Source organism: Artemia franciscana, chromosome 7, assembly GCF_032884065.1.
Source record: "Artemia franciscana chromosome 7, ASM3288406v1, whole genome shotgun sequence".
Lineage (NCBI taxonomy): Eukaryota > Metazoa > Arthropoda > Branchiopoda > Anostraca > Artemiidae > Artemia > Artemia franciscana.
This window is the reverse complement of record NC_088869.1, coordinates 63,119,796-63,147,205: the sequence shown is the minus strand read 5'-3', so window position 1 is coordinate 63,147,205 and position 27,410 is coordinate 63,119,796. Positions and strand designations below refer to the sequence as shown.

The 27,410-nt window shown below is 35.2% G+C and overlaps 1 protein-coding gene across 1 annotated transcript in view; it reads left to right on the top strand.

Annotated features, from left to right (window-relative positions):
- Positions 1 to 27,410, top strand: part of LOC136029578 (baculoviral IAP repeat-containing protein 6-like) — a gene marked incomplete in the record, with an annotated part of 362,481 nt that overhangs the window by 20,889 nt on the left and 314,182 nt on the right. The window contains 6 exon segments of the mRNA XM_065708074.1: positions 2,173 to 2,444; positions 4,393 to 4,521; positions 9,781 to 10,000; positions 18,025 to 19,054; positions 22,172 to 22,568; positions 24,559 to 24,779. Of these exon segments, the coding sequence (XP_065564146.1) occupies positions 2,173 to 2,444; positions 4,393 to 4,521; positions 9,781 to 10,000; positions 18,025 to 19,054; positions 22,172 to 22,568; positions 24,559 to 24,779 (2,269 nt within the window).

Sequence of the window (27,410 nt, the reverse complement as noted above, 5' to 3'; positions counted from 1 at the left end):
ATTTTTGCTTTTTTATGGTAGGAAGTAGTATTGGCAAATTTTGAGTATTTCAGCCTTAATTTCAGAATTTAAAAATAAATACTAATTTAGTATGAAAAATAAAACGAAGTCGGCAATTAAGAAAAACCACACAAAAATTGTGCATTTGCGAATTACAAAGGGTTCTTGAGGTAATTGAAATGTCAAAACATGCCTTATCCTATATATTTTTTGTGTCTATATCTTTTTCCTGGGACAGTTATAAAGTCGAGTGTTTCATGTCAAATAAAAAAAAAAGAAGAAAAAATTGATAGGATTATTTATCTAATATTACCTGCTAAGTGTAAAAAAATATTTTGAAGTATGTTGGGTTTTAATACATTCAGTGTACGAGAATTGCCCGGGATTTTAAAATTTCCTTGTACCGAAGGATTTCAAGAACTATGTTCTTGAACATAACTATTTCAAGAACTATTTCAAGAACTATTTGAAGAACTATTTCAAGAACTATGTTCTTGAACATAACTATTTCAAGAACTATTTCAAGAACTATTTGAAGAACTATTTCAAGAACTATGTTCTTGAAATAGAACACGAGTAGGAAAAGTTTAGCAAGAGCTGACATTTTTCAATAAATCAGACTCTAGGTTCTTCTTAGGTTATATTTGATAGCACTTCATATTCTGTACACTCTGGCAAATACTAAATGAACTACCTGATGAGTAGTAGGCTCGGCTTTCATCACGGTATCTCCTTTCTCCTCATTTAAATGAAAAGTAAAATTTAAAAAAACCCATAGGAATGAATTGACAGTCAAGAAGAGGAAATTTTTGAATTAAAGATTTTAATGTTTATGAAGGCAAGAAAAGTTATTCTCTATTATATTCCATATTAATATGCTATATTAATTAATAAATTATTCATTGAGAACAAAACTATCTATAAAGTTAGGACAGTCTACCTGTCAAATTCCTTCTTGATACTTAATTGTCAGCTCGATAAATTTTGATTTTGTTAGCTATTAATGAAAAAGAGTGATCTAAAATGAATGTAAAGATCTATGTTAAACCTTAAACTAACTATATCCAATATTAATTGCTGTTGGTTTTAAATTTGAATGTTACTGTTTGCTCTCGTTTGAAAATGATAAAAAATAATTCATATTTTTGTTTTTGATACCTTATTTAGGGCTAAACTATGTATAAGAAAGGCTAACGCCCCTTCAGCTACCCACTCATTACACTAAAGTTTAACTTTTGCATAACACTTGGAGAAGAAGTGCTCATTTATGTGTATTTGGCTTTCAAAATAAAAACAAAAATTGTGCATAAGAAGGAAGTTGTCGTCCTTGCCCAACTTCTCGCTCTTTGCACTGAATATTTTGACGGAAAGCTCTGATGTTCGAAAAGTAACTTTCCCCGTTAAAACTTTGTTTCTGTATTTAAAAGCGTAGCTGTCGTCCCCTTCAGAACATCTAACGTATGCTTAATGAAAAATTTTTCTCCATGTTAGAATAACCTACAATGGAAAGTTTGAGAGGGTAGATAAAATTACCCCTTTTGCACACAGACATCTACAGACTTCCAACTTAATAGCTGATGCGCAATTACGCAATATCTTGTAGTTGTTCTAGACAAATCGTCTATATAAGAATTCGATTTTATCGACTGCTGACAAGTTTTGAGATTAATGTGCTACCGCATCCCTGCTGTGTAAATGGTAGGTTTTCTATAAAATACTATTCTAGTTGGATTCCAATAACCTTGGACCTTTTTTTGAAATCCAAATATGAATAAATTTGAAATTACCTTTTTAAGAATTTTCCAATTCTGCTGAATAACACTGTCCTGTGTGGCGGTAAATTTTGTTAATTCTATTTTTTCCATAATATATGTCTCTTTTATCTCTCGGGTCACTTTCTGCTGCTCGTCCGCCGTGCTTTAACTGAAAATAGCAAATTTTATATCAACTGTATCATTGAAGAAACCTACCTCGTGACCAAATTGTCATTTTGTTCTTTGTATGATGATGAAATGAAATTCTTATTTTTTGTAAATAATGCTTGTTTACTTATTATATTTTATGTTAAATGAATGTACTTCAAATGTAGTTTCAGGGGATTTTCTTAGGGGGCATGATTGTTCCTTCATTATTTATATTTTGATTGTGAACGCTCTTTGCTTGTTTTTTTAGTGGTCAGTCGTATCTTTAAAAATGACACCAGAAACAGTGGGCATTACTGCTGCGATGAAAGAAGCAATGGAGAATGGACAAATTCAAGCCATGTCTCATCTATCGTCTCTTTGGTCTCGTTTGGTTAGGTTGTATACTCCAGCGAATACCACAAATGGAGATTGGTCAGAATTATCAACAGAAGATGCAGAACCCATCAAAGGTCTTGGGCAAATGGCCCTTGAAGCCAATAGATTGGATTCCTTCTTTAGATGGCCACACATGAACTACAGGTAGTTTTGGTTGACGCTATATCTAAATAGTTTTATTGTTGTACCTGAAACTAAGTTCATTTGTAACACTTCCATAAATATTTTGTAGTATTTGAAATGTGCGTTTTCTTTGCATATACTTTCATGTGAAAGAAGTATCCATTCCTAAGCCCATTTTCTGACATTTTTGTACAACATTTAAGATATCACAAGATATCATTCTACCACAAGATATCATGTACCACAAGATATCATGTAAACCATGGTATTCGGACCAGTTTTTCTTATCAGCCAAAGCGAAGGGTTGTCATGGGATATCTTATAAGCCGAATTTTTGCTCTTCTGTAAAACTTGTGTAATACATGCGCTCTTGGGACATGGATGGGATATCTCCCTTTGATATAGACAAAATGAAAAGTACAACTCGAATTCGTTGAATTTTGATAACAATTCTGACTTCTATTAAAACTTACATGCCTTGAAACTGGGGTGAACCCTCTTGATAAAAAAAAAACCCTTAAACCCTTTTCTAATACCTTAACAAGGTAAGAGCTATTGGTGATTGAAAGGGTGGACGAAACTAAATGCTTGGAATTACCAATTATGCCACTAAAAGAAGTAATTACCAAAAATACAGAAACAAATCCTTTAAGATAAAGAAATGAGTGTCCTCTTTTTGGTGTCTATTGAGTGAGTCGCTCACTGGCAGCTTATATTGTAATGTGAATGAGCTGTCATTTGCTACAAAAAAGAGATATGTATAATTTGTTTAAAGTTCATTAACTGGACGCAAAACACGCGCCTCATTTGCTTTCTCATTTTCTATCTATACCTATAACATGAAGAAATTGGGTCAAGCCATGGAACGAATGTACAACAAATTGTTTAAAGGATTGGTCCCTTTGATATTGGTCCCTCCTCTAACAAAAAGGGCGGGACATTTTTGAATAGCCTGAAACTTAGGTGAAACCTTGTGTTCCCCAGTGCAGAAGGAAAAACTAACAACTGCCTTGCTTTCCCTGAAAATGTATCTCAAAAAAGAGTCAGAAAAATGCTAAAAAATTTTTTTTTTTATCTACTTCAAATAGCATTTTCAAAAAAAAATTATCCACTTCCCCTCGGCTCCTTTTCTGCTTTTGAGTCCTTCTCCAATTTCTATGATATCTAATCAGAATTTTGAGATATCCTTTTTGTTTAGAAACTTCACAAAATTTGAAAAGTTTGGCTTCGCTGTTGATATCACCCCCACAGCCCTAGTGTTAACCTTTATCTTACCCTTTTATGATTACCCAACCCCCGGAAACACGGAAAAAAGAATTAAAATTGACTAAATATATGAAAATAAATGCTAAAGGACACCAAGGGTCGATAACCTTTTTTGGCTTTTGGTCAAAATCGACCATAATGTTAGTGATATTTTCATTTAAAAAGTTTTTTCCATAGTTAAGATACAAACATCTGCAGACTCAGCTTTGCTTCATAATATAAGCTGAATTATCCGGTATTGCTCAGCACGCTTAAAGAGCTCACACCTTGCTCCCAACCCGACTCTAGATCAATTGTTAGAGTATCTAACGCTTATTATCGCCGGTACGGCTAAAGGTTGCATCTGACATTTTAATGTATTTGAGATAGTTGCGAAAGTTGTTCTGAAACGGAGATTTATCTATGTGGATGAAGTAGATGAAGGGACATTTAATTTTTTATTTTATTTTTATCTAAAGTGTCCTACCGATCTTTTCCTTTGAAAATAGAGAAGCAAACGGTTTCCACAATTATTCCAAAGCGTATTAATGTCAGATACGTCTTTTAGGGTGTGACACCGACATTATATAGTCTAGCAGAAGTAACAGCCGCTCGTAGATTCTGATTGTTTCATGTAGTTTTTCATTAGATGGTTTAATATAGCTTCCAAGTCTAGCACGCTAGTGTATAATATAGCCTTTTTTTATTTATTTGTTTTTTTTAGGTATGCCTTACCGGAACAAATGTCTCAAGCTGGATTTTTTCATCAGCCTACTGATCCTGAAAGTGACAGAGCCCTTTGCTTCATTTGTAATGTTTGTCTAGTGTCTTGGGAACCAAACGATGAACCATGGTTCGTAATTCTTATTTTTTTCGGCTTTATATTTATTTTTTTTAACTTACATTTATTACTTTTTAGACTATACGTTAAACTGCCTTCAATTAAAGTCAAAACTATATTTTTGAGAACTGGTAACTGCCACATTTTCTTATATAAAAATTATAATATTCGGCCATGAAAATCATAATCAGTGAAAAAACAACTGCTAAAATGGAAAAAAAATCGACAAAACTGCGGTGGGAAGTTAGGTGAATGAAAATATATATATTAAAAACCAATTAAAATCGAAGATAGACATCTTAATACATTAAACCACATAGACTAAAAGGGGGAAAGAAGACAACGTACAAATTTACCATATATAGCTCCAGCAATATTTTTATGCCTGAATATTACGTAGACATACAACTATTGTCAGACGTACCAGTGAATACTTTTTTTTTTAATGTAGATGATAAGTATGATGACAAAAGAAGCTTCTTCGTGGACAGGATTTTAACTTCTAGACAAAAAGCCCTGTATTCTAAAGCTGGGTGCTGGCTTTTAACGTGTGTCAGAATAGCAAAGAATTTCACATGTACGTGGGAACTACATAAAAGCGAATTATTTATCTATTTATCTGAAAACCCGTCATACAAAAGCAAAAAGACGGAGCAGTAAAAGAAAACAAAATAATAAAACAATAAAGACAACAATTAAACGCTTCGCAAAATACAAGGCAAACAGATACTACGGAAGTAACCAGAATTAAAAACAAAACCAAAAAGAAGCAAAAAACTTCAAAAACGGTGACATACTATATGTGTTGCAGAATAATAGCGGTTTAACAATCTTACAAGAAATTAAACAAAAAAACAAGACTTTTTAACTAAAAGTAAGATTGGACTTTAAAACTAAAACGAACAGAAATTACTCCGTATATGAAAGGGGCTGTTCCCTTATCAACACCCCGCTCTTTACGCTAAATTTTGACTCTTTCTCTCAACTCTACTTTTTAAAATAGTAAAAAAATTTAGCGTAAAGAGTGGGGTGTTGAGGAGGGAACAGCCCCTTTCATGTACGGAGTAATTTCTGTCCGTTTTAAGTTTTAAAGTCGCTCCTTACTTTCAGTTAAAAAACCTTGTTTTTTTGTTTAATTTCTGAACGTTTTTGAATTAATCCATCTTTTCATTTTTCCTATTGCATATTTGAAAATTTGCATATTAATTTATGTTTTTGCTAAATGGTTTTCTTATAGTTTCGATCGGACAATTTTGAGAAAAAAGGAGCGGGAGAGGAGGCCTAGCTACCCTCCAATTTTTTCGTTACTTAAAAAGGCAACTACAACGTTTAATTTTTTACGAACGTTTTCATTAGTAAAAATACATGTAAGTTACGAATTAACTTACGTAATGAACTTCTATATTCGTTCTTTTTTACTACGTTTATGAGGGGGTTCGCCCCCTCGTCAATAGCTCGCTCTTTACACTAAAGCTTAAATTTTGTTGCAATTCCTTAAGAATGACCTTTGAATCACAAAGGCCGTACAATAAATAGTTAAATTAGCGTAAAGAGTGAGGCATTAGGAGGAGGTGAACCACCGCATGCGTAATAATTTCTGTTCGTTTTATTGTTCGTTTCCCCCATGACAAATTCCTCCATGGAAAGTTCCCCCCACTTAATCCCCTCCCCTCAACCCTCTCCCCAACTAAAAACATTCCCCTGAAAACGTCTGTACACTTCCCAATAATCACTACTGTATGTAAACACTACTCAAAGTTTGTAACTTGCAGCCCCTCCCACGGGGATTACGGGGGAGTAAGCCGTCCCCAAAGACATAGTCATTAGGTTTTTCTACTATTCTGAATATCATGGCTATCTCAAAATTTTGATCCGGTGACTTTCGGGAAAAACGAGCGTGGGAGGGGGCCTAGGTGCCCTCCAAATTTTTTGGTCACTTAGAAAGGGCATTAGAATATTTAATTTCCGTCACAATAAGCCCTCTCGCCATATTCTAGGACCATTGGGTCGATACGGTCACCCCTGAGAAAAAAAACAACTGAAAAACGAAAAACAAATAAACACGCATCCGTGGTCTGTCTTGTAGAAAAAAAAACAAAATTCCACATTTTTATAGGTAGGTGCTTGAAACTTCTATTGTAGGGATCTCTGATACGCTGAATGCGATGGTGTGATTTTCGATGGTGTTAAGATTCTGTCACTTTTAAGGGGTGTTCCCTCCTATTTTCCAAAATACGGCAAATTTTCTCAGGCTCTTAACTTTTGATGGGTAAGACTAAACTTGGTAAAACTTATTTATTTAAAATCAATATTATAATGCGATTCTTGTTTTGTAACTATTGGTATCGAAATTCCTTTTTTTAAGTTTCAGTTACTATTGAGTCGGGTCGCTCCTTACTACAGTTCGTTACCACGAACTGTTTGATCTATTAGTACAAAATATTGAAAAACCGTCACAATTAAACACACACAATACGGAACATACGAAAAAGAAAAACACAATCATCACTGCCAAAGAATGTGGGACCAATCATTTAAACTCCTATCTATTTTTCTGTTACGTTTCGCAATCCGTTTGCCAACGGCAACCTCTAGGTCAGCAACCTTGATTTTCGCAATAGCGAGTGAATTTCTCTACCACGGGGGCAGATGAAGCAGATACTTGGAAAAGCGAAAGAACGGGGATCGGCTTTTACTCTTGTCAGTTTTAGTTTCCAGAAGGTTGCGGTGTAGAGAATATGGGGAAGGGCAACAGCATTATATAGACTTGCTAGAATCTGATCGGTTGAATCGAAGTTTAAAAGATACAATGAAAGCGTAAGCTGCTGAGATTCTACGTCTGATTTGTTCCAGAAGAAGTTTTCGGGTGTGTCTGATAGAAGAAGCAATGGGCAGACCTAGATACATAAGGTTATCTGTAGGCTGAACAGAGCTAGATCCAAGCGTGATAGAAGGGGCAGGGGAATCTGTTTCCAGTTATACAGAACAATATCAGATTTGGAGGGGTTAAATCCAAGCCCGACTTTCTTATATTCAAGGATTCTAAAAATTTCAGTGATACGTTGAAGAGTTCGACTAAGGTTTAGGATGTCATCAGCATAGTATATAAAGGAAAGGTTTACATAAGATAGAATCACTGACAGTGGGCACAAATCTTGTGCTTCCAGCGCATAGTTTTTAAAAAGGCCGGGAGAGGTGATAGCTCCTTGACGGGCCCCTTTCTTGACTGGGATTAGTTGTCTACGTGGAATTGGGGGCATGCCTTTATCTGGGGGTACTTCCAGGTGGATACGTAGTCTTGAATATAAATCCCGAAGAGAACGAATAATGGCCATATTCAATTCATTTTTACCGGCTTTCAGAAGCATCACTGCATGGATAAGAGAGTCGAATGCACGTCTGACGTCATATCCCCCTAAAACAAGGCTGTCTCTAGACGACTCCGTATCAATCAGGGCATTTGCAATAGCTGTTAAAGCGTCGGTACACCCAGTAACTTGCTTAAATCCAAACTGGTGTGAAGGGGTATAGCAAACTTTTTCCAGTTCCCTAATAAATAGTAGCCCAAAGAGCTTGCAAAGGGATATAGCTACAGTATTAGGGCGGAATGGTGTACAGTGGACTTCGGATTTCCCTTTTTTAGAGATAGGAGTCAGATATCCGATGCAAAAAAGAAGAAAGAACGATAGCTTCAGTGAAAATCATCTGCATAAGCAGGAAAATTTGAGACGTAAGAAGTTTTCCCCCGTAGTTCAAATGAAAACGCACTAACATGGTCAATACCAGATGAACGTTTCCATCTTAATTTTTGGATGGCATCTTTGACCGAAGGGGTACTGACCACAAAATCTTCATCGGGTTGAGCACCCAGAAACTGATTAGGAGCTACTTCATGAGATTGCTCTATGATAGGATCAGGGGAAGAAAACTCGGATTCTTAATATGCATACCAATCAGCGTCTGGTATATCAGCTGAGGGTGGTGACGAAGGAGGGAATACTGAGGAGGAGACAAATTTAAATACCATATTCCGATCTTGTCTTGCATGGGCAGAATAGCTATTAGAAAGATCTCTACGATGCTAAGCGAGAATTTTGGAAAACTTCCGCTTCGTAGAGACAACCAAAACTTTGCTTGTGCACATGAAGTGCAAATATCTGGATTTATGAATCATCCAGGGACAATTCCTTTGAAGTTACGTTGCATGGGACAGCTTGTTTTTCGTCAAAACGGAGTGCAGGACGTATTTCAGCACAAAATATATCAAGACAAAACAGGACCTTATTCTTAGGCAATTGGAGTGAGTTTTGGAGGAGGTGAAATGGGACATTAATTTTATGAGAATCAAGTTGACGGACTCGATGAATTGAATTTGGTCAATTTTTGACCAATCACGACGATACCGCCCCGCTGAGTAATCACGTGCTATTAGCATACTTAGAGAAACCAAAGTTGGTGCACCGATAGAGCAATTTATTGGTCAAAAAACTGTATTGGCGGTTAGATTTTACGATACAGCATTGTGGTCCAAGTTAAAGGTTCACAAAGACGTGTGAATATATCTAAAATTGGACATTTTATCTAATGCACGCAAAAAATCACTAAATAAACCCTTAACTAAGGTAGCACGTGGAAACGCCTGAGAATCTGGTTCAGACAAATTGCAATTAAAGTCTACGGCTATAACACAAGGTAAACCTAGACACCGGATTTTTTTCCTATAAAAGAACCTAACTTTTCACTCGATAAAACAAATAATCGCTCAGACTGATTGTTGGAGTAATCAGTGGGTAAATACACACTAATATAAACACAGGAGTCCACTCTCACGGCTAAGTAATGATCATTTATTTTGAACAAGCTAGAACGGCCAAACACATATATCTGCTATTAATTAATCAAAATTTAAGACTTCTAAATTTGTTTGTAATGTTATCTTTGATATTTGGAGGGCTTAGAGTGTGTGGAAAGTGAGGCCAATTTTTTTTTTTTGCAAATAGTCTGTGAAGAAAGTGTAGCAGAATTGTGTTATCCTATTTTCAAAGCTTTATGTTAGTGCCTTTTCAAAGGGTTGTGCCTTTCGTGACAACATTACAAGGAATATAAGAAATTGAAAAGGGACCTTCGAACAATTAAGAAATCTTTTTTGGAATTTTTTTTTTTTTTTTTTTTTTTTTTTTTTTTTTTTTTTTGCAGTTGTCCAAAATAATTCTTAAGAGAGTAAGAAGTCAACCAGTTTGGTCTAGTACTTTTACGAAAAGTTATTTCTAGGTCTGAGCATGAAAGGCATGCGCAAAACTGTCCCTACGTTGGCGGACTTGGTACTCCAAATGTTCCGTTAAGTGTGACTATGGCTACAGGCTCAGCTGTTCAACATGGAGATAGAGGTGAAGACATTACTTGTATTGCTACAACAAGTAAGGAGGGGATTATAGCTACTGGGACGGAAAGAGGCTCAGTTGTTGTGTGGAATATTGACAAGCATCTAAAGGTATCATGAAATTTTCCTTTTATTACCATTTCAAAATTTAGATTTCAGTTTTACTTTATGACAAGCCAATTTTTGTAAGAAGTAAACTGTGATAATAAAATGCAGCGAAAAAGTGTAATGTATTTTTATAATTTTAATTTATATTTTTCGAATCGAAATTAGCGAAATTGATTGTTTTATATAACTAATTTAAAAAACTTTTTCAAGTTCAAGTTCAAGTTCAAGTTCCTTTTATTACCAATATCCATCCATTTATAAACAAAAAATATCCCAAAGGGCTCAATGGCCCGTTATTTGGGAAAAAAAAAACAACAAAACAAAACATAAATAACTATTAATTACATTCACACTTAAAATATATTTAGAGTCTACTCACCAATCCTCACCCGAGTACAACCGGTCTCCGCACCACCTACTTACAAAAAATAAATAAAAAAAAAAAAAATATATATACATCGAGGATCCAACACTCACACCACCCAAATCTAAATAAATAAATTCAATCTAAATAATTAAATAAATAAATTAAATCTTGATAACTAAACAATATAAATAACTGATCAATATTATAATTTAAATTATTTTTTTTTGATTAAAAAATTCTTCAACCGTTTCTTGAAGGATCCTATGGTACAGGACCGTCGAATCCCAACAGGAATGGAATTCCAGGCACGTCCGACAGCAACTATCAGACCAAAGTCCGAGCGCACTGCAGGGGTGGATGGCACTAGCACATCATCCTTGTTTCTAGTTTCATAAGGACTGACATTTCGAACAATTTCAAAAAGCCCGGAAAAACTTGATGGAAGGTCTCCACGGAAATACTGAAACGCAATGAAAGAGAGGTGTAATGTATGAATATCTTTAATCTTCAGAAGTTCAACAGAAATATGGGTGGTAGACTGAAGAACTTTTGCTGCTTTCAGTTGGAGATTATGTAAAGGTGTAAGTACAGATGGAAATGTTGACATCCACACTGACGAGCAGTAGCATAAATAAGGGTAAATAAGAGAGAAATATAATAGACGAAGGATAGAGAAAGGAAAGACTCGCTTCAGCTTTCGAATAATTCCAAGGCCTCGAGAAACCTTTAATCTCATTGACTCAGTATGCCGTTTGAAAGATAGATTTTCATCCAGAAGTATCCCAAGGAATCGAATAAACCGGTCAGCTGGGCGGGATATGGATCCCTTAGATGTTTTAAGCTCTGTCACTGTAGGGCAGCTTTTGCCTATGCGGGAGAATATAAGAAGAAACGATTTTTTTACATTCAAAGCTAACAAATTTGCATCAAACCAACGATATATATTTTCTGCCATCAATTGTAGCTTGAGGATAAGAGATGATTCATCAGGTGCTGCAGCCCCCAGGGTTGTGCAGCCACAAGACAAGTTTCTTTAAAAAAAAGTGAAGAGCTCAATTAAGCCAAGATTGAGCAAAAATAAAGTCAAATAGTCTTCCAAGCATAAAACTACCACAAATCACTATCAATAAATACTTGAAACTCAAAACGATCAGAAATTACAATTAGTAGCCGAGTTAAACTCAAAACCAGCAAATAGTAACATGAGTTGTTCTGATAACCCCTATGCATTCTCAAGACCAGAATACAATTTGTGCTTTGCTGAAAAAAAGCCTGGATTGTCAGATGAATTGACATATACTGACATGTTTTCGTTAAGTTTTCGATAATTTTACATTTATTAAAGTAAGAAAGTCGAAAACATTTCAAACGTATTTTGTTTTCAGTGAAGCGCAAATAACGCAAATACGAGGTGCGTGTGTGGGAGGGAGGGGGTATCCACCCTTTGATCACTTTGAATCTTAAAATGGGCACTAGAACTTCTGATTACCAATCCAATGAGGCCCCTCCGAAGCTTATACGATTACCCTTTCTATATATATACCTTATATGCCCCCAACGTATAACTTACAACCCTTGCCCTGAGGGCTCAAAATTTGAATTGGATTGGTTTGGGGAAATGGTGGGCGTGGGAGGGAGATTAGTTGCTCTCCAGTCACTTTTGATTATTAAAAGGGTATTAGCCCTTTCTATTTCAATTGAACAAGCTCTTTTCGAAGTTTCTACGACAACAAATTGCCATCAAAAAATTTCTATCAGATAAATTCCGGGAAAATACGAGGTGTGTGTGTGTGTGGGGGGGGGGGTATCCACCCTCTAATCACTCTGAATATCAAAAATGGTATTAAAACTTCTGATTAACGATCCAATGAGCTCCTTCCGAAGTTTATACGATCACTGTTTCTATATAAACCTGCCCTATATGTTTTAATATCAATACCTGTTTCTGTATAAATGCCCCCAGGGCATAACTTACAACCCTTGTCCTGAGGGCTCTGGACGGGTTGTCATCCTCAAAGACATAATTTCCGGATCTTTAAACTACTTTGAACAAAATGACTACTTCAAAAAATTTTATTAAACGTGTTTGGGAAAATAGTGGGCGTGGGAGGGGGTTTTAGTTGCCCTTCAATCACTTTCGACGATTATTCGACCATTTCCAATTGAATGAGCCCTTTTCGAAGTTTCTACGACAATTTGTTCGATACGAAGTGCCTTAGTCTAAACATATAAATAATGAAGAATAAATTGTGCCCACATCGCTCTTTACTTTGGCAGCGCTATTGTGCTGCCTATCATTTTGCAGCATAATTCTACACCTCTACAACATGTCGTGATGACATTACACTTTTCTGAATTTGTGTCGTCTGTGGGAGATAAGTAGATTGTTTTCTGATGAGGGTGTTGGGAAAGAATGATAGTGTGTAGCTAAATGAAACATGTTAAGTTATCTTGGACCAAGTGCTGATAATAAGTGGATACATATGTAAACTAAAATTGCGACTTTTAACATAGATATTTTAAAATATTCAAAAGGTTTGCCAGACAGAATGATTCACTTGTAGAGTCTTTTTTTGAAAATGGAGTTTTACTGCCCGATTTCTACATTACATGGATTTTACACGAATTGTAACTAAAGAAATTAGACCAAAGAGTGCATCCATACTCAAAACATGAAGGAATTGAAGAATAATCTAAAGTTTTGAGGGCTTTTTGAGGAATAAAAGGCTTAATTCTGTTTAGAAGATCCATCCCTCGGGACATTTTTATTGAAAGTGGCCATACATGGTCTTACCATCATCAAAGTCATTCCAAAATACATGAAACTAGTTAACCTTTCAATCAATACATTTCCAAATAAACGTATCTTATTTGTTTCAAAATGTTGAATACTTGAAACAATCATACATCTTTACTTTCCGAATGCTGAATGATAGATTATTCATTCACAAACAACTAGAACATTAAGTTAAATTGGTCTCTGGTGTCTATAATAGCAAACAAACCATCTACCCTATTTGACTTGAACGACATAACTGTTTCATCAGTATGTGTTATTAGTATGCAACTAGTAACAAATTCATTTATTTCCAAAACATATCAACAAAGGTAGTTGCTCTAGGATCAAACCTTGGGGAACCCTGCATTCTACTTATCTTTCTGATGGTGTTGACGATATGACAACTACTTCCTGCATTCTATCCTCCAAATACAATTTTATACATTTCACCATTCAAACCGGGAAATGTATTTTATTCAGTATTTATACTAGTACCTCATGATTAACAGTATTAAAAGCTTTCGAAAGATCCACAATACCGCCCAAATCATGAATCCCAAATCCAAAAATTCCTTTCGAAACTATAATGACCTTTTCGAAAACGTTGCTAGCTAGCGAGCAGAATTCCATTTTCGTTTCAAAATGTTGTCAGTCTTTCATGCTTAATCCTAACAAATAGTTTAGAAAATACCGGTAACATTGAAATGGGCCTATATTTAATATCTATCACCCTTCTTACGTAAAGGCGTTATCTGACTTTTTTCAGTTGTTCGGGAACATTTCCTTTTTAAATGCAATTTTTAATAAAAAAAAATATGATAAATAACTAGGAAAATTGATTGAAGTTTTCTTTTTGGTATTCTATCAACTCATGAGGATTCGGAGGGACGAAGTGATATAAACGTTTTTGTAACTCGTGCATTTATATCATTTCATCCTGAGCTAAATCCGAATTTACTGCATGAACCATAATAATATTTGAAGTTTTTTCTGAATTGGTCTTACAATATTATTAATTTGCAGAGAGACATTTGAAGCAATTTCTGAAAAATAGGCACCAAATCTGTTATTTATATCCGCATCCTCTTTCAAGCTATATCTGCACCCATCTGAGGAGGTAGTAGCATTTGAGATTTCTTCTTTTTGTTGTTTCTTATTCTTTTTGTTGTTTCTTATGTACGAAAGTACCCAATTTATTATTTTCCATGTTACTCGTATATTATTCGTAGGTAATTCAAAAACAGAATAATATTAATTTCTTTTTAATTCTCGTTTCTCATTGTTCACAGTAACTCCAAATACCTCATAAAGTTTATCATTTTCAGGGGAAGGGAATTCTGTTTGCTTAACATAAAGGTTATTTCCCAATTTTGTCATATTTTTATCTCAGCAGTAAACCAAGGGGTTCTTGATAGACATTTTTTTTTTCAAATCTTTCGTTTTTTATCACACAACATTAATCTATGTTTTGAATAATGTTTTCCATGAATAATGAATATGCACTTGCTACATCTTCCTTTCATATACCTCTTTCTGATCTATCTTTGAAAGAAACGTTTTTAGTTTCTCACAATTTCTTGTAGAAAAATTTAAAATGTTTTTTTGAGGGTTATGGCTGGATATCTTTAAACAGTGGGCATTATCAAATTCTTGCTCGTGTAGACTTAGCATAACATGATTCCAAAAAAAATGATCTAATTCCTGGAGAAGCAACCACTTCCAAAAGCAAAAATAAATTGTCAATTAATTTAGGACTCAGTGGTGTTACACGAGTTGGGATAGAAATCGATGGTAAAAAAGAACAGCCGATAACATAGCAGTCAAAAATTCAAAATTTTCAACATCATTTAATTCAAGTAAGCTAAAGTTTAAATCTCCAAATACAACAGATGGCGCGCTAAAAGACCCAAATTTATTGCATAAATTCCCTTTATATGCTAATGACTATGTTGCTGTGGAAATTTAAAATCCGTATACAAATGGAAGTAGTGTTTATGCACCATTTTTTTTTACAATCGCATAACGAGCGATTCAAGTAGCCCTACATGCCAGAAAGAATCATCATCTAGTATCAACACATAAAAATTACTTCGTACGTAAGCGCCCAAGCCACCCTATTGCAAACTACGATTACGATTAGGCTTATGGAAAGACTAACCTACAATTTAAGGAAAAAATATAGAAGATACAAATAGCGAAGGAGCAAATAGCGACATGGAGCACACTGCCTTTTCATCATAATTAACAAAATACAAATAGAACAGTAGGGAGTTTTTTTTCTGAAAGACAGTGGAATGCGAACTTTGAATGAATATTTCGATCCTATATCCAAGGGCCGTCCTCAGCTAAAGAAATGAACAAAATAAAAGAAACATTAAGATACGACCATAAAATGTGAAACATCTTTTAAACGGTCTTGGCATCATTGCTTTAGGGAAGTTCAACCAGGAATCTATCATTAAACTCAATTCTTTTTAAAACAGTCCTTGCATCATTACTTCAGGGAAGTTCAACCAGGAACGAGTTACTTTTGGATTTTTTTTTTCTTTTTTTTTATTATTTGGAACCCTTGGATATAGGGTAGAGATATTCATTTAAACTTTGCATTCCTCTGTCTAACAGAAGAATTTCCCTGTTCATCTTCTTGTATTTTGTTGTTTACATTGGAGATACATCAATTATAAAAGTCTCTGTCAGGTCTATTATGTCAAAAGAAAAATTCGACTCAGTTAGTGTTGTACTCCGACTGTACATAACCGTTTTTCGTCCCTAAGCGTTATGATTAGCAATTCCTAGCGTACTGGGTAATTTTGCATGAGCAATATCACAGGCTCTCATATGCTTGGTTTCTTCGGATTTTACACTCAAATAAAAATGCCCATTTTCGACATGCACCTCATTGCACAGAATGGGTATGTTCAAGCTCGGTAAGCTAAGAAACTGAAACTCTAGTTGTTTAAGTCTATCCATTTTTAGCCAAAAACAGTACTGTCTATCAGCAACTTTGTCCCATCATGTTGATGTCAGTAACCACAGAACATCGGGGCAGCGATATTACTTGGATCAAGTTTCAAATTAACATACCGTTTTCACCTATCTTTGCAAACATGGCCTTGTCTAGACCAAGTATTAGTCATACTAAAGACAACTTTTGAATCCTGTAGAAGAGTGTGGTTTTGCTTTGTTAAACTGTCTGTTACGAAAGTACGTGTGCCGCGAAGTTTTGATTAAATTGTATTATTTCCCTTGCAAGTAAGGGAATTTTGAATGTCACTTCAACCAGAAAAGTATGATCATTTTTCGGCTTACCAAGCATTTTAACACCAGCTTGTCTTGTTTGAACCCCCAAACTGCCATATAACAAGATTTAGAACACACCGAGTTTGAGTTTGGCTTGAGGTCTGGTTGTTCACTTCAAGCGGTAAGTTATAGATGATGATAGATGAAAAAGAGATCCGTTTTATTTTGCTTTTTTTTTAGTTCCTCTTTGTGGAAGTGCGTTTTTTTAGAGCACCGAGACGAAAAATTATTGTATCCAGGACTACCTGAACTTCCTGCATAACCGATAAATAAACGGTCTGAGTAATATTTTCAAGTTCTGTCTGAGAAGTTAGCTTCACTTTCGACGCCCTTTTGCGATGTTACTTTTTACTAAGGCGCTGACTGAGTTACTAGTAGTTTTCCGCACAAGCCGTTTTATTTGTTTTGAAATCAATCACATCCTCCTTCAAAATACTAGCGGTTTTTCTATCACCATAGGTGAATACCAAATATTTCTTACTATATGTCAATTCACTTAAAATTCGTACCGACCACCAGGGAAATTCGTGGAAACATGCATAAGCAAGGTCATCTCTTGCATTACTTTGACCATAGTCACCAGACCAAAAATTTACTTCTTTTTTTGCCTTCCTTCAAAATTGTCAGTTAAATTTTAAGTAAAGTCATTCGGAATAAATTGTGTCCTAACTGAACGAATGGCTGACCTGCAATACCTCCGATTCAAGTCAGATGTTCACAAATTAAACTCCGAACAGAGCTACCACCGGGTGAAAAATAAATCACTGGATTCTTTGAAAAATCTTTAAATCAGGAAAAAGATCCCTAGATTCTTGATAAATAGAATCACTTAATCAACAACAAAATCAATAAAATTGTAATTTAGATGATCCAACAAAGAGCATGGTTTTGGATTTTAATATCGCCGGCTGTAGCAACTTCTTAGGCTTGTAAAACTAATTTCATCAATAGGCTTGTTTTATTTCTGTAGCATGTTCAACACAGGGGCATCAACATGAAGCTGTTGAAATTATCCCCCCTCCCGTAATAGATTTTAAAAAATACCTTTTTTCTGGTATTTATTTATTTTTTTCTTTACAAAACTCCCTCCCTACATTTTGAAAATACCTTTTTGGTATCGTTCTAGGAGGAAAAAAAAAAATCTTGCCTTATGCATTTTCCAGAATTGGCACTCTTGGCTTACTTCCCCGATCGTTCAATTGTTTGCGTGGATATCTGTGGTCTAAGCGAAATACTAACTTTGTTTTTGTTTTTTTTTTTTAATTTTTTCCTTGTCCATTTGAAGCCTTGTTTTCCCTACAAATTTAGAAACGATTTTCTTTTTTGCTCTAGTTCAGCTAGCATAATTACCGGAACATCATCAAGGACTTTGAAAAATATGATTGCTGGAGTATTTCTGTTGAAAAAAAACACCCCCCCTGGACGTTTGTAATAAAACTGTACCTATCCCAGTAAATTTTTATGAAAAGTTAAATCTTCTTTGTTTGTTGCGCCGATCCTTTGCTAGCCAAAAATATATATATATGTGGGCATCTTACGCCCTTCTGTAGGGAGAACCTATTGACATTTTTCTTTTTTCAGAGGGAAATGTCGTTTGAAATAGATGTTTCAAAAACTGTTCAAAATGGCCCTGACTTTGACCTCTCTTCCACTTTGACGTCTCTTTGTGTAATTGGACCTTGTACACCAGAGAAAATCAGACACGGTGGTGTTAGTCCTAGTCTAATTGCCGGTCTTTCTGTTAGGAGGATTCATTTTATGACAAGTGCTGTTGATTTTTTGTCATTTGAACCTATGGACTCACCTACAGTTGAAACTGAAACAAATAATGAGGTAAAATTAGCCCTGATTTTAAACGTTTATGACCTCTCTCGACGAGTGAAGCCTTATGAGTTGACAAAATCAAATGGAGGAAAAACCTTAGGTTCTGATTTGTTAAAAAATACAAAGAAGAAGTTTTTCTCCCCTTTGTCGTCGTCTCCTATGAGTGGCACACAAAGCGAAAAAACGTCTTGGTATAAAGCAGATATCTCTGACCCGTTAGTAGAGACTCTTTTTATTAGTGATAGTTTAGCCTCTAAATATGGTTGGCCTCCTTCAACCAAAGGCAAGATACAAAAAGTTGACTATCAGGAAGGCTCGTCTGGTATTAAAAGTGATAGATATGATGACAAATATACTCCCCTTGTAATACAAAAAATCGATTTGTCTGCTATAATCAAAGAAGAAAATGGCCAAAACTGGATTATTCACAGTATAACACCGACTCTGAGTGGGAGGACAGTGCTTGTGGTTCTGAAAACGAAGGAAGAAACAGACAGCGATGAAGGTATGCTAGTGCTATTTAATGTGTATCGTTCAGAGAATAAGATGAAACTACATGAAGATCCCCTGGCAGTGACTAGCTTGCATCCATTTCCTAAGCAGATTTGTATGGTGCCTTGTGATTTTCTTTGTGTGGAAGAATTTGACTTTAATGATGATCTCCACAGAGGTTTTGCTGCTTGTCTTGCTTCCAATGGGCAATTGAAACTTCTCGATTTGGAACTAATGGAGTATGTGGCATCGACTTCACAGAAAGAGAAGTTAACATCTCTTACTTTTTGCTCAAGTAAGTAAACAAATTAATTATTACTCTGTTGATTTCATATATCTTCTATAAATGTACCTATAATGATGTATATTTATTAATTAGTCTTTGGTATATTTATGATTAGATTTCCATCTGGACTGAAAGAAACAACTATCTTATGTTATTCTTTTGTTCTCTTTCTTTTTAAGTTATGTTTATTAGGTTTTTTTTCACCTGATAGACAAGCTCTGCTATTGGGTTGATTATCTGTTGTGTTGCTTCATTAATTCGAATAACGAAAACAACAGCAACTACTTTATTGGTGAGAAGAACGTTGCGTTATTGACAAACAAACAAAAGTGTCAAAATAAATGTCTTAAATAAGAAACAGAGCTCGTACAAACAGGTTGATAATTAACATAAAAAATAAAGATATATATTCTGAGAAGAAGCTACCAAAGCATGATAATAAAAGCATCAATAAAGTGTTTCGATGTGACTATATGTGTTTCGATTTTTTTTTTCCTATATCTCTCAACTGGTTTCTTTGTCGGTGGGACATATCAATTTCGAAACTTTCTATTCGTTGGTCGAATGAAGAAGATTGGCTTAATGCTATTCTTTTACTAATCTTTCATACAACTAAGAGATTACTGTTAAATCTAATACTTCTCTTCTTTCGCTCGTTATAAAAGATTGACTCGAACTCCGGTTGCACCAGACAAGGTTTTACCCAGACAGACACTCCAAAAGCTGCACCTTCTTTTGCAGTACATATTGCCAGGAAGTTACCCATTGGAACACGAAGGATCTACAAACTGGTTAAGCTAACATGGCCTCCTTGTATTGTGTGGAACAATGTGATAGATCAAGGAAGGTATCAGAACTTGTCTTCAGTTGTGAAGTTTGTTTTACTATTTCACATGGGCCTGCCTTTATGAAGCAGAGACTTTTCCTCGCTAGGAAATCCCTTCCTGAGATTGAGCTTTGATGAATGATTAAACTTTGAAAGCAAAATTATTTTTTAATGATTTGGTTACACTACTTTTCGGGGAGTTTGCACGAGCGGTTCTTGCCTTTGAAGATCTGGTAAAACTGCAAATTCTGTTAGGAAGAGCTATTATTTACGCGTAAGGCAACTAAAAGCTTTGAAATAAGGGGAGAAAGAGGGAAAGGGATTGTAGGGTGAATAGTGGGGAAAGAGCAGCTGCTTGTACAAATTTGTCACAAAAGACAGACAATAGAGACTTGGGGAAAAAATGTAAAAAAACGAAGGTCATGCAACTAGCTGTCAACAATTCCTATTCCAAGAAGACGAGGACTAGTTGAGGAATAGCACTGAAATCAAGATCGGGTGAAGGTCATCATAGATGGCATTGTGTCGCTGAACATTGAGGAACACAAGGTAGCAGCTACTCTTGATACCACTCAAAAGTAGGTATAATTTAAGAAACAGTTACTGATCATATCTCTGTATCAGCAAATATAATGTAAAATAAAAAGAACAGCGATTTGTTTTCTAGTTTCGCTATTATTTTGATATTATTTCTGGGTTTGTTTTCATGTATTCGAGACTGAGTAGTTCAAATTAAACAAAAAATAAGAGAATTAAAAAAAGAAACAACTCTAGAATGAGTGGATTAGCTGATGATAACACGCCCTTTCTGGGATATGATGATTTTCTGGTGACCTATTTAGTACTTGTTACTAGGACATATAGAGGTAAGAGATGCTTGCAAATCACCATTCCATTTTTTTTTATCGTGGGTCAAAATGTCTACTTTGCCTCCAGATATAAAAAATTTTGCCCCCTAAAACTTTTGTCTCCAAAATCCTCTCCATCTCTCTCTCCCTAGCCCTCTCCCTTCCTCCCCCTCTCTCTTTCTCCCTCCCTTACTCTCTCCCCCATCTCTCTCTCTCTCTCTCTCTCTCTCTCTCTCTCTCTCTCTCTCTCTCTCTCTCTCTCTCTCTCTCTCTCTCTCTCTCCCTCTCTCCCTCTCTCTCTCTTTCTCTCTTTCTCTCTTTCTTTCTTTCTTTTTACCAATTTTGCCACACACTTCGTAGCTTATTTTTTTCAGGGAATAATTCCTTCGGTATTATTATTTGTTAATGCATTCTTTAGTCGATTTATATGTATTTTCGATTTGAACCATTATGTATTTCTGATACCGCATGATTTTACCTTCTTTTTATTTTATTCAGCTGTTTATTTTTTATTTTTTTGCTGTTACTCCTTCTTATTGTCTTCCTTGATGAGTTTTTTTAGGACCCGAGATTTGCAATTCAGGCCTATCTGAGCATGTGATAGACATTGTATTGAAAAAGTTATCTTGTCTAAATTTATTTACTATGAATTTTATTCATTTAACCAAGTTTAATTTTAAGTTGTATTCACCCCAAGGCTTTCTGAAACGAATTTACAGATCCAAAATATTCCCTAGATAAATTCCTTTTAAAATAAGAATATCTCCGAAAGTCCCTATTTTCGGCCCTCTGACCTATGGCAGCCAAGAGACTGTATTTACAACAAAGCTAAGTATTTTGTCTTTTGTTAAAATACGTCTGTATTTAAGTAAAGCTTTCGACAATAAATGTTAGATAACATTTTTTTTTTTGGGGGGGGGGGGGGAGACTGGGTACCTCCCTCGTGGATACGGCCCTGGCTGCCGTTACAGCAAAAGTTGTTACAATGAATATACCGGGTAATAAATTTAGCTTTATTTGTATTTTTCTTTTATTTATTCATTTCTTTTATATTTTATTTTTTACTAGGAAAATATTATATGTTTATGATGTTCGCAAAAGTTTGTTTTTTACCTGTTATTTGTCTTCCAGATAGAGAAAATACATGATTAGCCCCCCCCCCCCCCCCCCTGCCATAGGTTGCCGATAATTCCGAAAGTTATCGATAGTTAGTTATGGGCTGACTGCTTCGCTTAGAAGTTTGGTTTTGTTTTGTTTAAGAGAAACAGATGACTGTGTTCTTCTGTAATAACACTAAATTACCAATGTGACGCACGTTTTCTAAGGTCTATTCGCTATTTGAATGCCCTCTAAACCCCAAAGTTCAAAGACCTGATAAATGTGATTACCTTTGAAATTTTGTGTCCTTGAACTACTTTATTGATTTTGTTTTGAAAGAATTCTAATTTACAGGCTCCGATTCTATTTGTACTACAACAGAAGATGGGTCGCTTTACTTCTACCGAATAATCCCTAGTGAATTCAAAAGTTCTTTTGTGAAGCCTAGTGAACTAGAAGGAGAGGTATCATCTTCTTTTGCAACAGATCGGATGGGAGGAGTTTCTTGGACGAAATCTCCCAAGTCTAGTCGTCCCTCCTCCTTGTTAGCTAATGAAGAACTAACCCCTTTAGTTTTGAATCAGTTGCGCATGCTCACTCAGGTCAGCACTACAACTCCATATTTTTCCGCAACAGCGCCAGCAACTTGGACTGAATTGGTGTCTATGCCAAAGAGCGCTCGGAAGCTACCTGCTGGATTAGGTTTTTCTGAAAAACAAATTGGAAAGTCCTGGAGGCTTGAAGCTGATGTGTAAGTAGTTAGCTTTTCTTATGCTCTTTAAGATATCAATATAATAAGGCGAATATTTATATGATTCAATTTTGTTCCTGGATAGTCTGCGAATAAATTTGAAAACTAAAGTTTAGAAAAAGAATAAATTAGCAACAAACGAGGACGAAGAGTCAGTGTTAAGTACCAAGAAAGCTGACAGAGTTCACTTACTTTAGTAGTATTATTAGCAAAGGTGGTGGTCACAGTGATGATGATAAAGGTAGAATTGCGAATGAGAAGGGTGGGCCTGTGAAGCCCCTCTAACATCCCCATGTCCCTCTTACCTTCAGCTGCTCAGGTGAAGGTTAGATATGTCGCGGCCTTCTTTGACGGGAACCACGCATGGATTTTAATTACTACGATTAGCAAACGTAAAAGTCAGAGGTTCTCCAAGACCTTCCACCTTTTTTACCTCCAAATTTTTAGTACGAAGCTAGAAATTTCATAACCTGTTTGAACTGGAATCGTAAAAGGACTTCAATCTGTTTGACATCAATAGGCCCATGGAGTTTTTTTTTGTAGAAAGATAGGCATGTTACATGTTGTTTCAGGCAATCACGCAAGAATCGTCAAAGGCAGTGATATCGGGAAATAGAGAATGAAATTTGTTTTAAGCTGAAAAAGTGTATTTTGAGACAATCTCTAGTGCGAATTTAAATCTTCTAAAGAAAAAAAAATATCCCTTAGGAAATAGGATTGTAATATGTTGATGGGTCGACAACAACAGCGTTTCATTGATAAGGAAGAAGTAAAACCAAAGTGTTGCCTCCGCAACACTTCTGGCCCGGCAGCCAAGTAAAAGTTTCCGTAACACTTCACATTACCCAAGGAGCTAAAGCCGTCTTTGCTTTTACTATGGAAAGTAGCACAGAAACTGTCCAAGAAATCGTTTGCTGCCCTGTGTTATTTGCTTGTAAACAAGTTCCACGTATTTAGTTCATTTGCTAAATTTTTGGCAGTTCATCTGTTTCTTGTCATTTATTGAAAAACTTTTGTTCGAGGATCCAAGAGATTTTCATCCTGCAAGTCCATTGTAAAAACATTGTAAAACAAGTCCATTGTACAATTTATAATAATAAATACAATACAGTAATAATAAATACAAGGATAAAATGTAGAAAGTCAATAAGTACCTGATAGAAACCTTTGAAAACCTTGAAAATCATGAAATACCAAAAAGTGCAACACTTACAATTAGAGGAAATACTGTAGAATCTTTTGTTGTCATTGTGTCTCACTTTTCTTCAAATTCCTCTAGTCTTTTTTTAAGGCTGTGATGAAGGCACAAAAAAAAAAAAAATTCGATAAGTGTCTGTGTTCCACAACCATTCCTTCAGCTGAATTTTTCGAAACGACTTTTAAATTACTTGTTATTATATGGTAGTATACCTTCTTTGCTGCGTTGCATCCGACACTGCAACCATGATAAGATTATATACCTCCTCCACCTTTAGTTTATCCAAATACTGCCCATAGCAAGAACCAAGCAACGAACGAACCACGTCGTCAATAATGGCTGTGCTACCCAAAAAATGTATTTTTTCCAAACACTATCTTATTTTAATGCTATAATTTTTACCCGAGCCGATCTTTAATTCCGCACGAATTTCACAGAAACTAATTTTACCAAAAACAAGCCAATTTCATCAAATACTCATTAAAACAATGTTTGTTCATGTTCAAGAATAATTGAATGGCCTCTCTTTCAAAATGGGACTATCATGGTCTTAAACTGTATTTTTTAGCGCCTCAGATGCCGCTTTTCCGAGATCAAAACGTGTTGCCCTATTTTTTATCGCTAAGTTTTGGTGTGTAAAGCTCAAAAAAAAGTCTTAGATCTCTTCTCATTACGAACATACGAGAATAGAATTCTTGATTATAAAGTTACCTCTCTGATGGTTTGCTATTTTGTGAATGGTTGTCGCTTTGTACTGGTATTCATAGTTTTTTTTTTTTTTTTACTTTTTAGGTTACCTTGGACAGAGCAAATAATTGAGGTGACATTGGCTTCAACTGCGAATATTAGCCACATCGATTTTCGGTTTAACTTGGCTTCCAACCTTTCTGAAATACCTCATATTGAAATCAGCTTATTATCGTCAGTTGTAGAATTCGGACCGAGTCTATTTGGAAATGACGTAGATTCAAAAATCGAATATCCGTTACTGACGGAAAATGGTGAAATGCTTGGTAAGTTAAGTGCTTGACTCATTATTTCTTCTTTATCCTTTTTTATTATTAATCGTTTTCAGTTGAAGATGTCACAATGATGATTTATGACACTTTATACTTGTTCCATTAATGAAAACTTAACTTTTGGGTCGTGTTCAAAATAGGAAAGAAAAAGCTCATAACTGTAATAAAGGAGTTTTGGATGTTCTTGCTTGTGAATTCTAACGTATATTCATTGTTGCTCAAGATAGGAAACTTGTCATTTAGTGAGTTTTTTGGCTTTAGAGATTCAAATTCTGCAATTTTTATCTGTCATCGTTTTTTTTTGGGAGTGTGAGGCATCTAGAAGGATCTTGTGCGTCAAAGCTCTTTTTAAATCCCGACCAGATCCGGTGACATTGGGGGGGAGTTCCTGGGGGAAACTGGAAATCTTGGAAAACGTGAAAATTGAGGTATCTTTATCTTACGGATGGGTGATCGGATCTTAATGAAACTTGATATATAGAAATATCTTATGTCTCAGATGCTCCATTTTCAATTCAAGTTGAATTCAGGGAAAAAGGGGATTGGAGGGGGGAAACAGAAATCTTGGAAACCAGGCATCTTGGAAAACGCTTAGAGTGGAGAGATTAGGATGAAATTTGATGAGAAGATACGAAAATTTCTAGATACGTGATTGACATAATTGAAACGGATCTGCTCTCTTTGGGGGTGTTGAGGGGGGGGGTGTTAATTCGAAAAAAATAGAAAAATTGAGGTATTTTTAACTTAAAAACAGGTGACCGGATCTTAATGAAATTTAATATTTGGAAGGAACTCATGTCTCAAAGATCTTATTTTAAATACCGACCAGATCTGGTGACATTGCGGGGAGTTGGAGGGGGAAATCGGAAATCTTGGAAAATGCTTAGAGTGGAGAGAACGGGATGGAACTTGGTGGTTAGAATAAGCAAATTTCGTAGATACATCGTTGACGTAACCGGACTAGATCTCCTCTGTTTGGGGGAGTTAGGGGGGTCCAGTGCTTTGGCGAGTTTGGTGCTTGTGGACGTGCTAGGACGATGATAATTGGTAGGCGTGTCAGGAACCTGCACAAATTGACTTGATAAAGTCGTTTCCCTCGATTCGACCATCTAGGGGGAGGGGGCTGAAGGGAGACGAAAAATTCGAAAAAATGATGTATTTTTAACTTACGAGTAGGTGATCGGATCTTAATAAATTTTGTTATTTAGAAAGACCTCGTGTCTCAGAGCTCTTGTTTAAATCCCGATCGGTGTTAAGCCTCTGATTTTCCTTTTAAATCAATCTGTTGATTCTTAGAACTTTGCTACAGCTCATGCCATATGATCTCTTGACTCTTGGCTCCTCCGACCTCGTCACTAGCGCCATAAGAGTTTGTATTTTTTGCTTTGTATTGCAGTTTTTCGTTTGCTTTTTTTTTGTCAGGTTTGATTTATTACTTTAATAATATAATGCATATGGTTTTAAAGTTCGACTTGGGCACCTGAGCACTAAGAATCTAGTCTGGTAGAATCAAATATATTAGAAGTTAATGAAACAACCAGAAATTAAGAAATGCCCAAAACTAATTACTAAATTCACCGGGCGTCAAATTTTCTTGGAAACCTTTGTTAAGAGATGCTTTTACATGATTTGATTTGAGATGATTTGTTAAGAGATGATTCAGATTTGAGTGTTATAAATTGTTAATCTTCATCATTACATGCATACGGGTCTAGTTGTTTTTCCGTAATAAATTGTACTTAAATTGATGCACAGGGAATATTTCAGTGGCAAAGGAGGAGCTGTTTGTAATTTGTTGGAATGGCAGTGTTAAATTATAAGAGTCTATATTTTGAAAAAAAAAAAACTTTCTGTAGAAGAACTTTTTCAAAGAAAAATAAAGAACCATGTTAAGCTTAAAACCAGGAGAAACAAATGCCTATTTTTGATGAAAACTCAAAACAACCAGTAATTACTATTAAAGAATAAATGCAATCCAAGAAGAACAAAAATTTGGATAAACGATCATAGCAAAGATGAAAATAACAGTTAGAAATATCGATAAATAAATGAATCTCAAAACAAGTAAAAATTCAATTAAATACTCAATTCAAACTTAAAACGAGCAAAGAATACTGCAAAGAGGAGTTTGACAACTGTATCCCTGTCCTTTACCTGTGAAAGTCTGGAGTATATTATGTCCTTTGTATTGGGTTGAAAACTAAATGTTTCTGGAACAGCCTGACTCTGTCTTTCAAAATAACGACGACAGATAACAAATAAATCACTATAATAACCAGGTTGACTCGAAAGAACTAATAAATATAAACTGAATATATAATATGTAATGATATAAATTCCTAGAAACTCAAAAATTCAATATTTTATCCCGCTGTAATTTTTATTTTTATGTTTTGATATTGTACATTATATATAAAAGGAAATATTTGTTTCATAATGCATTTTCTGTAAAGCTGTAATGATGCAATAGGCTTTAGACTTTTAAGGTTAAGAAGGATGGAAGGGGCAGTAACATAACTTAATGTTTGCAGTAATTTCTGCTCATTTTAAGTTTGAACTCAATATTCAATTTAATTTCTACTCGTTTTAAGATTTATTTATTCATCTGTATCTGTACCTGTTATA